Here is a 13,037-nt window from a genome sequence, read left to right on the forward strand (position 1 = left end):
AAAATCGATGGTCACTTTGAGGGGGGAAGAGTAATTAGTTTGCCAGGCTTTTAAGTGGGGGAGAAGTGATGATGGCAAACATTGTCGCCACATTTGATGATGGAGCACTTAATGCAATTGCAAATGTCTTAACTATATTTTTTATTTGCTTACAGTTAACACACGAACGATGATGAGATGCTGCTGGCAATTGACGCTCGGCGTCCTTCTGCTGCTTGGCCTGATGTCGTGGCATGGAGTTAGAGGCGAGGTCTACACGGCGTTGGCGGAGATGGAGGAACTACTTGAGACTGAATCCGTATTAATAAGCAATCTAGAGGGTTACATACGAGTGCAGGAGGACAAGCTCAGCTATCTCAAGAAGTGAGTATCTTAAAGATACTTGAAGTTTATCATTTTGCAGGTGACATTGCACAATTTGATAAATGCATCGTGTTTGTCCCTTACCACATCATTTTTGCCACGTGCGTGTGGCAGCTGTTGCATCTGCCATTCAGTCATTGTCCTTGTTGTCTATGCGGCGCCCAGCTCAAAAGTATCTTATTTACGGTGTGTATCTTAAGCTACCCTTGTGTCTGTACACATATATAGCATCGTGTTTATGCATGTTTATGTAGTAAATAGATTGAGGTTGTGGCCCCTCTCTCTCTCTCTCTCTTTCGGTATCTCCTTCTCTCGCTTGTTGTTTGCTGCTTGCAGCGAGCGGAAGGATGTGAGATGCAGGATAATGCGACGCAGCGGATGCGGTAAGGCAACTCCCCCTAATCAAATGGCGAGCTGCGGAGGAACCAGGTCTGTTCTTGTCTGCTCTGCTCTGCTCAGGTCTGGTTTGGATCTCTTGGCTGCCTTTTGTCTGTCTGTCGAGAGATCCTCACACAACAGCTGACAGCTGTTTTGTCCTTGTCGCAAAGGTTGTCGACGTTGCATCTTCTACTTTTGCTTCATCATCATCATCTTCATCAACATCATCGTTGCTGCCGCATGCGGCGTGTGGCTCGTGCCGCTGTCGCTGCCTTGGCTGCTGCCTGCCTTCTGCCGCCTGTTTTCAAATTAAAATTTAATGCCAACTTCAAATTTTCCATTTGGGCAGCTCGCTGCTCAAAAGGGATTCGGCAAATGCTCAGCTATTTGTCACAGCTGCAGATCCTTTGGCGCTTTGCACTATGCTCCAAATATTGATTTGCTACGACTTTGTCGCTGCCCTTTGGTTTTATGTGTGTGTGTGTGCGGAAAGGGGGGAAGTGGGAATCGGGGATAAAATCCAATTAAGTTGGCCAACATAGACTAGCCACAGACAAAGGCCAGAACACGATTCATAAATGCAAACTGCGGGTGTTATTCCATTGCTAGAGACTCTGTGTTTGTGGGGGAGATATAGCTAGGGAAGTTTGGAAATTGTGTAGGTGCCTGCCCACGACGCTTAGTATTGACTCTTGATAAGCCACACACACACATACATACATATATGCACACTCGTGTACATTCACAACGCAAATGTAACGGCAGCTTCATGTGCCTAGCTGAGCTTAGGGTGTATAAAATACACTGAGAAAAAAAGAAGGCATTCTAAAAATGAAATTAGAAAAATTTTATTGCTTATAACTTTTTATAGCAAAAATCTTTGAGATATTTTTATTAAAGTGGTATATTGATATACGAATTATTAATTTTAGCATATTTTGTATACCGAAATAAAATAATATTGCAAAAAGTTGTAGTACATTTTTAGAAAATTAGTTTATTGATATACCAAATTTAACTTTTAGTATATTTCGTATTTAATATAGGGCACATTCGGTATATTTTAACAATTCTGTATTTTTAATGAATTTTAGTATTCAGTATATTTTCAATAAAAAGTATATCGATATTCAAAATATTGATTTTAGTATTTTTCGTAGATCAATTCGCATTATTTTAACAATAATACCATAATAATTTTATATTGCAAACATTTTCGGTATATTTAAAATAAAGTAGTATATTGGTATACCAAATACAATTTGCAGTATTTTTCTTATACTAATTCGGAATATTTAAAATAACAATTTTTTGCCTTAAATGTAAATATTTTTATTGAATTTATGATACTCAGTACATGAATTCACCATAATTTAAATGAAATAAATAATATAATTTCAATTTAATTGAATTAGCTAAACAACTTTATTCTATTCTTCGTCTAAAAACTTGAAAATCGTGTCATTTAATAGTGTTTTGTTTTCCTATTGATTATAATTATAGTTTAAATGAAGAATGTCAAATGAAATTAAATAATATCTCAGTGTTATAGTGAAGTATCTTATTACTTTAAAGAACTTATATGAACACTCCATGCATTCGTGAATTCCTTTTAATTATAAATATAATATAAATGAAGAATATAAATTAAAATTAAATAATAATTCAGTTTAATTGAAATGAAGTATTACTTCTTTAAAGAACTTATAAGATGACCCCATGCATTCGTGTCATGTTTTCCTTTTAATTATAATTTAAATGATGAATATAAAATTAAATTAAATATCAAAAAAGTATTATTGAATTAGTAATGTATCCTATTACTTCTTTAAAGAACTTATACTCTACACTCTTGTGTCATGTTTTCCTTTTAATATGACAGCATTTAAGAGCGTGTTTTGTAGTTAGAGGGTTTTTCTTTTGCGCTGTGTATGGAGTCGCTTATACGTATGTGTGATGCTGTGCTGTGCTGCTGGTGTGAGGGCATTGGCGTCGCCTATTTCGTTATGAGCTGAGTAAATATAAATTTAAGACTGCTGATAAAAGCATTGAATGCAACAGCAACATCAACAGCAATAGCAGCGGCAGCCGGCTGCGCTCAACGTATATTTTGTGGCCGAAATACGTTTTCAACCCTCGAATGTGGCATTGAGCAGCAGTCGCAGTCGCAGTTGAAGTTGTAGTTGTAGTTGTATGTGGCAGCAACCACAGGCGAGGCAGGAGCAGATGTTTCCATCACAAACGGAACGGAACGCGCCAAACGTCGCCTGCCGAATGTCGAATGCTGAATGTTGTTGTTGTTGTTGTTGTTGCTGTTCTTATTGTTGTTCTACGGGTGTCTTGAGCGCAATTATTATGTGTGGAAATACATATGCGTGTGTGTGTGTGTGTGTGTTAAGTAAATGCTTATGTTTATTAAGGGGGGAAAAAGCAGCGCTGCCGGCGTCGCTGTCGATCCAGTCGACTGCGCGCCTGCGCAGGAAATTGCAAAGTCGAGAAGCGACTGGCAGCCAACTTGGCTAGTTCAGTCGAGACGCAGTTGTCGCTTGAAGCGGATCACCAAAACTCAGCACACAGTGAATAGTGAACAGTGACCGTGATCGTGACCGTGACAGTGAAGCATACTGAATAGTGAGAGTTGGAAGTTGAAAGTACAGTGCGGCAATGTCCAAGCACAATTATACAAATCCGGCATTCTGCCAGAACAGCGAGTTCTATCCGGTGCCATCGAGCAACGCTCGCGTTGAATCGATCTACAATCGCAGCCTGCAGCTGAACTTTAATGCGGTGTCCCGCAATGCAGCAAGTGCCACAGCCACCGCCACCGCTTCGAAGTATCGCGATCCGCGCGAGGGGCCGCTGCGCATGCAGCGTAGCATGTCGACGCGCTCGGTGACGCGTAAACAGCAGCTGCAGCTGCAACATCATCATCAGCAGCAGCAGCAGCAACAGCCACATCAGCAACCACCGCAATCGAGCTGCGGACGCTATGCGCTTGTGCCGCTCGAGGAGCTGGGAGGCGCTGCCTCAAGTCGCTATGCCATTGTGCCCGGCCAGGCAGCGCAGCGTTTGGCTCGCTCCCAAGACAATCTCGATCGCTACAGCTCGCGGCATGGTCTGCAGTCGGATGAGGAGCCGCACTCCTTCCACGAGGAGCCACAGCAACAGCAGCAGGAGACACAATTTGCCAGCTTGCCACCGAACATCAATGCGTTGCCTGCAAAGCCAACGCAGCAGCCAAAGATTAAGCATGCCTTCTCCAGCGACTTTGGCAGCAAAACGTTTCTCATTGTGGACAAGAACAGCAATCAGCGCTATCAAATGGTGCCCACAGCCGAGGATGAGGAGTTGGTCGATGAGAATCAGGAGATTATACAAATGCACAATGGACGCGCACATCGTTATGCTGTGATTCCAACCGAGGCGGATGATGACGATGAGCTGGAGGAGCAGTTGCAGCTGGAGCAGGAGACCTGCTTGAGCAACACAGAGCTGAGTCAAACCTACAATGTGCGCACCTCGACACCGCAGCAGCAAAAACAGCAGCAGCAACGCAATGCGGCAGCTGCGACACGCGCGTTGCACGAACTGCTGACGACGCCGCGCAAGATGCAACCACCACCGCGATTGGCACACTCCACGCCCCGCAATGCGGCACACTACGAGCAGCTGCAACGCGAACGGCAACTGCAGCTCTACCAAAGCCAGCAGCACATTAACTTGCATCAGCAGCAACAGCAGCAGATACAACAAACCACCAGCTCCGTGGTTTCGGTGGCACCATCGCCAGCGTTGCCACTGCGGCAGCAACGTTTGTCGCCGCAGCGTTTGCACTACGAGACGGTGAAATTGCCACCAGCTGTGGTGCCACCACAGGCAGTGATTAGTCCACGTGTGCAGCAGCAACCAGAGCAAGATCTGAGCATGCTGCAAGGCAAGAACAACAGTTCGTCGTATCCACAGAAGGTGGCAAATGCCACCATCACGCTGGCAATTGTCTCGCTGATGCTTGTTGTAGGCAGCACCATGAATGCTGGCCTCATCATCTACATGATAGCTCACGTAAGTTGAGATACTTTTCAGCTTCAGATACATTCCTTCAACTAATGCAATTTCTCTATCTATTTCTCTAGTTTGGCAAAGCGTTCTACCTGCAGTTCGGTCTGGTTGCCTCCTTTTGTGGCGTCGGACTTGGCTTCCTTGGCTTTCGGTCGCGACAATGCGATTGGCTGCCCAATCGAAGCTACACCTCAGGATACATTTTGGTCACCATCTTTTGCCTCTTCAAGTGCTGTGGCCTCTTGCTGATACTTGTGTTGGATCCATTTCCCGGTCTGCCGCTGCACGATGTCACCACGGGCGTCATCCTCGGGCTGTCAACGTTCACCATGTTCTTCATTGGCCTTGGCGTCATTGGCAGCTTGTGGTGTTATCGTCCGCCACCTGATAACCGCGTCAATGTAGTCTGAGCAGCAACTACTTTTAGTTTCTTACTCTAGTTTTGTTAGTTTAGTTTAGTTTTATTTATTCTTTCGCCTGCGAAACGACACCCCCGGAACGGCTAAGAGACCAAAAAACAAGTATTAATAATTCAATTTGATGCGAAATTCCAGCTGCGAATTAAGTGCACAAAGACTGTAAATAAACAACAAAAATTAAAATAGTGAGCTCCATTTAAATTAAAACTAAATAACACATGTATTGTTAAATCAATTTTAAATTATTGTTCAACACTTAAGCTAAGACACATTGCACACAAATAAATAAACAATAAATATGCAAAACACACACACAAAAGAAGCACACAACGAATTCCATAAATTGTCATTTTCTTTTTGTGTTTTTTGATGATGGCATGACAAATCACATAGCATTGCAAAGTATTTGTATTTTTGCAATATTTTTGTTGATAAATGCTTTGCTTCAACTCACAGAAGCAAACATTTCGAAGCGTGATAAATTTATGCAAGTTGTTTGCATTTATTTATCATTTTGTCGCTCTCACTTTTCTACTACTTTTTCAATGCATTTTCTATGTGAATAAGCTGTTAGTCTAATACTAGTTGAAGGCTAGTTATTAAGACTTATTGATGCTTAGTTGAGACTTAAACTGAGCTCTTTATTTATGCTGAGAACACTTCAGAAATTTCTGTGAAATTTGGGCTTAGTTTTTAAGACTTATTGATGCTTAAAATACATTAAAACTCTTCTCTTTGTTTATTACTCAGAATATTTTACTTAAAGCTTAACCAAGTAATTGAAACTGCTTATCGTTTACAAGAGATGGAAACTTTCGTTTATATTTATTCCAAGAACATTTCACATATTTTAGTGAAACTTCCTTTGATGCAGTTTTTGTTGTTGAGCATTTATTATTTTAAAACTTAGTTCAACTTTCTACTGCGCATTTTTATTTGCAAACACATTTATATAATTTAAAAGCCATAAGTATTTAATTTAATGTAGCCATAATTTGAAAAGCACATTTATTTATAATGCATAAAATGATTTAGCAACTTTTCCACTCGGCAATTAATCAGCAGCAGCAGCAGCAATGATTTTATAATTTGAGCTTAACTTTAATCCATTTAAACTTTTTCCCTAAGCTACCACGAAGCCGCAAACGCGGTTAGAATTTTAGTTTAGTTTTTTTCCCTCCTCGTCCGTACATTTTCCGTACATTTTTGTAGTTTGTAACAAAATTACTTAGTAATCTGTTTTGTGAAACTTTTTCGCAGCAAAATGGACGAATACCAAAGAGAGCATGCGGATGCATCCAGTGATATTACCGCCTACGTTTCGAATCCCATCAATGCGTATCTGTTGACCAAACGACTGACCACCGACTGGCGTCAAGTGGAGAATCTGATGGAGCATGATGTGGGCACTGGTAAGTCGAACTAATCGAACGGACTAATCTCTGAAAACTGAAACTGATGCTGTTCACCAACAACAACGACACTCTAAAGATTTTGTGCAAAATCTCACACAATATCGCAATGTGCTGAAATTCCCATCGGACGAGGATCTCAATGGGGCAGCTGTGGCTTTGCTGCGACTTCAGGACACCTATCAACTGGACACATCGAGTGTGGCACGTGGCAAGCTCAATGGCATACAGTACAGGTGAGTTGCAAATGTGCAAAATGTGCAGACTTGCAATCATGGGATTTATTATGTGTACGCTTTTCGAAACAGCACCGCAATGTCATCGGATGATTGCTTTGAGCTGGGACGACAGTCTTACGTTAATCGAGACTATTACCATACGGTCTTGTGGATGAACGAAGCAATGGCCCGAATGCTGGAGGAACCACACAATCAGACGCAAAGCTTTACGCGTGCCGATTTACTCGAATACCTCGCCTTCTCCACCTACAAGCAGGGTAAGTGTACAGTACACACACAGCTAAAAAAAATACGAGTTTACCTTACCGAGTTTGCTACGTGTTTGAGTTTGGGCTTCTCCATCGCCCTGCAGCCATTTGTGCGACTGTTTACTGTTATTCTTGTGTGCTCACTCCCTACACCTGCCTCTCTCTCTCTCTGTCCCTCTCTGGCTCACGTCTCGTCTCGTTTGCATGACACTTTTGAGGGCTGCCGTTGAGGTTGTGCGGGGCTGCCCACTCGTTGTTTCTATGGCTCTCTCTCTCTTGTTGTCACTGGCCATTTGGCTACAGGAAATTGCACTTTGCTGTAGCCCTTCTACAGCCCAGGTGGGCGACTGCGAGCTGAGCTGCACTTCGGTGTGCTCTCCAGCGATTAAGCTCCGGTCGTTAAGTGCGAAAAATTGTTGCTACGACAATATTGTGACTGACTTAACGTCCTCCGCCTTCTGGGGGTCTATCAGCTCAGCACATCACGTACTTGCTGCCAGCTGAACTGCACGTACTTGAGGTACGGTTTATTAATGCCTTATTACCCCGATTGTTGCCCCAGGCCAAGGAACCTGCTTAACGCATATACTCGTAGTCCTTACTCATTGTGACAGTTTGCTACACATAACTTTATCTCTCTGTATTTCAATCTGTAGCTGTATCCCTGTATCTGTAACTTTTTCCGTAAGCATATCTGTCTCAATGACTACGTTTCTCTGCCGTTGTTTTTTTTATGTTGCGCGACTCGACTGTATTTATGGGCGTGCCATGGCAGCACGGAACTGCCGTCATATTGTGGAAATTGTGCAAAAAACATGCACATCCTCTGACTTCTTTTGCTTTCCCTGTGGCGTCTGTTTTCAGGCACTTTGACACAAGCGGTGTTGCCTTGTCTAGCGCACATGTGTCACAATTGCTGCCAACGGCATGCAATATGTAGATTTAAATGAACAATTCAACTTCTGAAACTTGAAGTTACCGAAAAATATTCAATGCTTTAAGAGTCTATCTCTCTTTAAGCAAACTAATTAAGGCCAAAAAGCCAAATGGCATTGGAAAACTACTTTAAATATGCTGGTCGGTGGCCATAAATAAACACAAATACATATTTGCAAATGTCCAAACGGAAAATGGAAAGTTTTGCGCCAAAGAAAAACAACAAGAAAAGGACAAGTTTGCAAGGAGCACAAAAAGTTTGTCTTTGCGGCCGCAAATAAAACTTGTTTTTATTTCGCTTGCTCCTTTTAACATACATACGTTTTCTTCTTCGTGTCGTGGCATTAAAAGTGAATGTATGTGTGTACATCAAAGTGAAATGGAGGAGGAGAACACTTGGGAGCGTATAAATAATTTATTATGCATTTAACGTAGGGGCTATCGTTTAATGTATTAATCATTTCAGTGAGAGAGCAATTCCATGGAAATGGAAATCTTAAGAGTATTGCATACTTTTGTGCGGCTCGTTTAAAATATGGCCAGCAAGTTCACAAAGAATTTATAATTAAGTGTAGTCAGCTTTGGCGAGGGTCTACTGTACCTACAACTTGCACGAATTTCAACTTTTAGTTTGGGTTTTTTGGGGTCGCAGCAGTGGCAATTTCAAGTGGAGGCCAAGTAAAATAAAGAAAGCAAGCAAAAAAAAACTGTAGCATGCTTTTAGGCAGCAATTAATTTTGTCTTCTCTCTCACCGTTCGTTCGTTCGTTCGCTGCTGCTGCTGCTCCTGCGATGAATTTGTTGCGCTGGCCAGGCAACGTGGAGAGCGCACTGACCATGACAAATGAGCTGCTGCAACTGCTGCCAAACCATGAGCGTGCGAATGGCAACAAGAAGTTCTACGAAAAGGAAATTGCCCACCTGAAGGAGCTGCGCAAAATGAAGGGCGACGACGGCACCGATGAAATGCCCATTTCCGACTTGGTAATGTGTCAATTGGATTTCATCTACAACATTAATTCTAAATGCATTTCTCAAACTATAGCCTGTGGCCAAGAGTGATCCTGGCGTATTCGATATGACCGAACGCAAGGCCTACGAAATGCTTTGCCGTGGAGAATTGAAACCTTCGCCAGCTGAGCTGCGTCCACTGCGCTGCCGTTATGTGACAAACAATGTGCCCTTTTTGCGGATTGCACCACTCAAGCTGGAAGAGGCCCACAAGGATCCCTACATTGTGATCTATCACGACGCGATGTACGACAGCGAAATTGAGATTATTAAGCGCATGGCGCGTCCTCGCTTCCGCCGTGCCACAGTGCAAAACTCTGTGACTGGAGCGCTGGAAACAGCGAACTATCGCATCAGCAAATCCGCTTGGTTGAAGACCGCCGAGCATCGTGTCATTAGCACAGTTGTGCAGCGTACTGCCGACATGACGGGCCTCGATATGGACTCCGCGGAGGAACTGCAAGTAGTCAATTACGGTATTGGCGGTCACTACGAGCCACACTTTGACTTTGCGCGGGTAAGTTTGAGGTCTGACCTCGGGCAGAACAAATTGTTAAAGTTTGGTTTGACTTGCAGCGAGAGGAGAAACGTGCCTTCGAGGGTCTCAATCTAGGCAATCGCATTGCCACCATGTTGTTCTATGTAAGTTTAACGAGCTGCAACTAAATTTTGAAAACTCGTGCCAAACTTTAGTTATCTCTTTTTGTTGTTGGCCCTTTCGCAGATGACCGACGTGGAGCAGGGAGGCGCCACAGTTTTCACCTCACTGCATGCTGCACTGTGGCCCAAAAAAGGTTTGTCGAAGCAGAAACAAGGTCATCCCAAATCGATGTTAGTCTATGTATCGTATTTTATTTGCAGGGCACGGCAGCATATTGGATGAATCTGCATCGCTCAGGCGAGGGAGACGTGAGAACGCGACATGCTGCATGTCCAGTGCTAACAGGCTCCAAATGGGGTGAGTTTCTTTACCATCTTTACTATCATTTATTAAAACTGCAACTGAGTTATGTTCTCTTTTAGTGTCCAACAAGTGGATACATGAGCGTGGTCAGGAGTTTAGAAGACCCTGCGATCTGACTGCGGATCATGGTGATTTCGCCATCTAGAGAGGAATGCTCAAGCTGTCGCTTTATCTCAACTGCCAGCTGCCCCACGTGCTTACTTACACCTACTCTACTTACATACCTTTATCTATATGCTCCAGCCAGCCGGAAATCGGTTTCTATTCCTATTGTACATACAGCATCTACACCTATAACATACACACCTAAAATGGAGGCCCGGCTGTTGCAACACAAAAAACGAACAAAACACACAAATACTGTTTTTTTTTCTCAACTAACTGTCAACAGTTTTTGACATTAGTTTCATCATAGGCATGCTACTATTATTGAATTTATCAAAACATTTTTGTATATTGATAGTTTTAATCTCTAGACGAAGAAAACAAGAACAACAAACAATCTCATTTAAAACGAACTTACTGATATACTCTACACTTTGCAAAGAGTGTAAAATAAAAATACGAGAAATTGCAAATGCTGTGAGTGACACAATTTTATTTCGCTGTGCCACAATGGGAGTGCATACTGTGGCAAATAGATAACGATGTGTGGGTGTTTGCATAAATCGGTTGCTGGTAAAAAGTGCATACAACATGTGTTGCATACTTTGCAGCGCCAACGGCAAATTCAATTTACGCGGACAGCAAAGTGCAGCAAGTGAATGTATGTGATGTGTTCTTTTGTGAGAGTGTGTGTGTGTGTGTGTTGGAGAGTGAGAGTCGTTGTCAATGGACACTGAGTGTGTGTGTGTGTGTCTATTTGATTTATTTGCTGCCGCATAAATTGAGAAGCTTGTTCCGTGGGATTTCAAATGTAAAATGCAACACACGAGGTGGGAAAATTGAATATTAGAAAAGTTGTTGATGTTCCCGTCATCGTTGTGCTGTTGTTGACTTAGCCACATCTGTTTTTGTTGCGTGTGGATACGTGACAGTATTAACTGGAATATTTTACGCGTTTTTTTTTGGGCCATTAGAAAGGTAAATAGCAAGCATAAGCTGAGCTGTTCTTTGCTCTCGACATTCATTAGCCAACAGTTCGTTGGCCAGGTCGATACATTTTCCACTTTTCAATTTTCACAATGTTCGAACAAAGTTTTAGCATAGTCAGTATTCTATTGCTCTGCAGCAGTCTCTGCATAAGTGCTGTCAATGGCGAGTTTTATTCGTCCGCTGATAAAATGATGGAACTGGAGAATTTGGAGAAGGAGCTGGTGATTGCCACGCGTAACTTCTTGACAGACCAGGAGAAGCAGCTCGACGAGTATCGCAGGTATGAAAATGTTCCACACACAGAAGTGTTGCACGTAGCGGCTGATTGATGTTGTTGTTGACAGTTTCGTGGCACGTGTGAAGCGTGAGCATGAAGTGGTCGAGCAGCAGGGCGACGATTACTGGGAGCTGCCGTTGAATACATTTCGCTTGACCAGACGTCTGGTCGAGGACTGGGAAAAGTTGCACGCACAGCTGGAGGACAATCCGATAACGAACAGTTCGTGTTGATTTTGTTTCGAGCATTTGCTGGGCATTATTTAAATTAATTCAACTTCTGCTTAGCTTACCAGGTGGTAGTGGATTTCGTCGCCAAAGAGCTTGGCTTTCCAGAACTCGACGATCTGCGTGGCATTGCCAGAGGTTTTGTGCGGCTGCAGAAAACCTACAACATTTCAGCTTCTGATTTTGCTGCTGGCACTGAATTCTCTACAGGCACATTTTTCCTGTGGCGTGATTGCTATGAAATTGGTGTCCATCTGTACGATCAGGCGGATTATAAAGCGGCACTGGAGTGGTTAATCTTGGCATACGATATGCTCGAAGAGGCGGACATCGAAGAGGTGAAGAAGTTTAATCTTGATGTGCTCGAGTACTTGGCCTTGACGTACATTGAGCTGGGCGAAAAACAAATGGCAGTTGACATTTTGGCAGATGCTGTGCCGGAGGATTCCTCACTGCCTGCCCTACATACACTCAAGTACTTGGAGAAGAGAACTGAAAAATGTCCGGATCAAGAAGAAGAAATGGATTGGAGGGCCAACTATACGATACTATGTCAGGGCAAGCATCTGCCGAGGAATGAGCCAGAGGATAAAACTCTGCGTTGCTATCGCGACTCAAAGCGTCATCCGTTCTTCCGACTTGCGCCATTGAATGTGGAGGAAGCGCATCGCAATCCGGATATTCATGTGTATCACGGTGTGCTGAGCGATGTGCAAATTGAGGAAATCTATGTGGCAGCCGAAGACAAGACCAAGGTGCGGTCCACGCTTCATGGCAATCGCGTGAGCGATATTCGTGTCAGTCAACAGGTTTGGCTCAACTACGACACGCCCATCATGGAATGGCTTAAGAGGTTGACTGGCGCCATCTCTGGACTCGATATGCACTACGATGAGCTAATGCAGGTGGCCGATTATGGCATTGGCGGTCAATATACACCACATTTTGACTATATGTCTTCACTGAGCGGCGAATTTGAGATCATGGGCAATCGCATTGCCACGGTTATGTATTATGTGGGTTTGAGTCACTTTTGTTCTATGGCAAATTTTAAATCTGATTTACTTTCCAGCTCTCTGATGTGGAGCAAGGTGGCTATACGGTATTTCCTAAGCTCAATGTATTCCTGCAGCCCATTAAGGGATCCATGGTCATGTGGCACAATCAACTGCGATCGCTGGAAAATGATGAGCGCACTTTCCATGCTGGTTGTCCGGTGCTCGAGGGTTTCAAGCGAAGTAAGTGTTCAGAATAAATTTGTAATATCTGTAATTTCTTATTTACATTTCTTATTTTTTAGTCAGCAACATTTGGGTGCATTCCACTAGACAAGAGTTCCTCAGGCCTTGCACACTTAACAAAAAATGAGTAGCGTGGTATATTTCACGATTTTTGCATTTAGTAAACACT

General features: G+C 43.1%; 3 protein-coding genes and 1 long non-coding RNA gene across 5 annotated transcripts; 3 read left to right on the forward strand and 1 right to left on the reverse strand.

Annotated features, from left to right (window-relative positions):
• The first annotated feature begins 160 nt into the window (after nucleotides 1–160).
• Nucleotides 161–10,558, forward strand: LOC133838748 (prolyl 4-hydroxylase subunit alpha-1). Its single transcript, XM_062269974.1, has 10 exons — nucleotides 161–363; nucleotides 6,480–6,631; nucleotides 6,711–6,867; nucleotides 6,940–7,127; nucleotides 8,868–9,037; nucleotides 9,099–9,581; nucleotides 9,641–9,706; nucleotides 9,789–9,855; nucleotides 9,924–10,022; nucleotides 10,088–10,558. Exons 1-10 carry the CDS (start codon nucleotides 170–172, stop codon nucleotides 10,171–10,173), a joined length of 1,662 nt encoding a protein of 553 aa, XP_062125958.1. The 5' UTR covers nucleotides 161–169; the 3' UTR covers nucleotides 10,174–10,558.
• On the forward strand, nucleotides 2,600–5,547 carry LOC133838747 (putative uncharacterized protein DDB_G0271606). Its single transcript, XM_062269973.1, has 2 exons — nucleotides 2,600–4,803; nucleotides 4,875–5,547. Exons 1-2 carry the CDS (start codon nucleotides 3,406–3,408, stop codon nucleotides 5,208–5,210), a joined length of 1,734 nt encoding a protein of 577 aa, XP_062125957.1. The 5' UTR covers nucleotides 2,600–3,405; the 3' UTR covers nucleotides 5,211–5,547.
• Nucleotides 9,891–10,394, reverse strand: LOC133838758 (uncharacterized). Of its 2 annotated transcripts, none has more exons than XR_009893986.1 (2): nucleotides 10,253–10,394; nucleotides 9,891–10,169 (listed from the first exon to the last, which is right to left on the reverse strand). It is a non-coding gene; the product is annotated as an uncharacterized LOC133838758 (long non-coding RNA). The 2 variants fall into 2 exon arrangements; XR_009893987.1 differs by having other exon boundaries at nucleotides 10,249–10,379.
• A 187-nt stretch (nucleotides 10,559–10,745) lies between the features above and the next one.
• LOC133838751 (prolyl 4-hydroxylase subunit alpha-1) lies at nucleotides 10,746–13,036 on the forward strand. Its single transcript, XM_062269976.1, has 5 exons — nucleotides 10,746–11,403; nucleotides 11,468–11,622; nucleotides 11,688–12,643; nucleotides 12,700–12,865; nucleotides 12,928–13,036. The coding sequence occupies exons 1-5, from the start codon at nucleotides 11,213–11,215 to the stop codon at nucleotides 12,993–12,995; spliced, it is 1,536 nt and encodes a 511-aa protein (XP_062125960.1). The 5' UTR covers nucleotides 10,746–11,212; the 3' UTR covers nucleotides 12,996–13,036.
• The last annotated feature ends 1 nt before the right edge of the window (nucleotide 13,037 follows it).

This window comes from Drosophila sulfurigaster, chromosome 2R (assembly GCF_023558435.1).
Source record: "Drosophila sulfurigaster albostrigata strain 15112-1811.04 chromosome 2R, ASM2355843v2, whole genome shotgun sequence".
NCBI lineage: Eukaryota > Metazoa > Arthropoda > Insecta > Diptera > Drosophilidae > Drosophila > Drosophila sulfurigaster.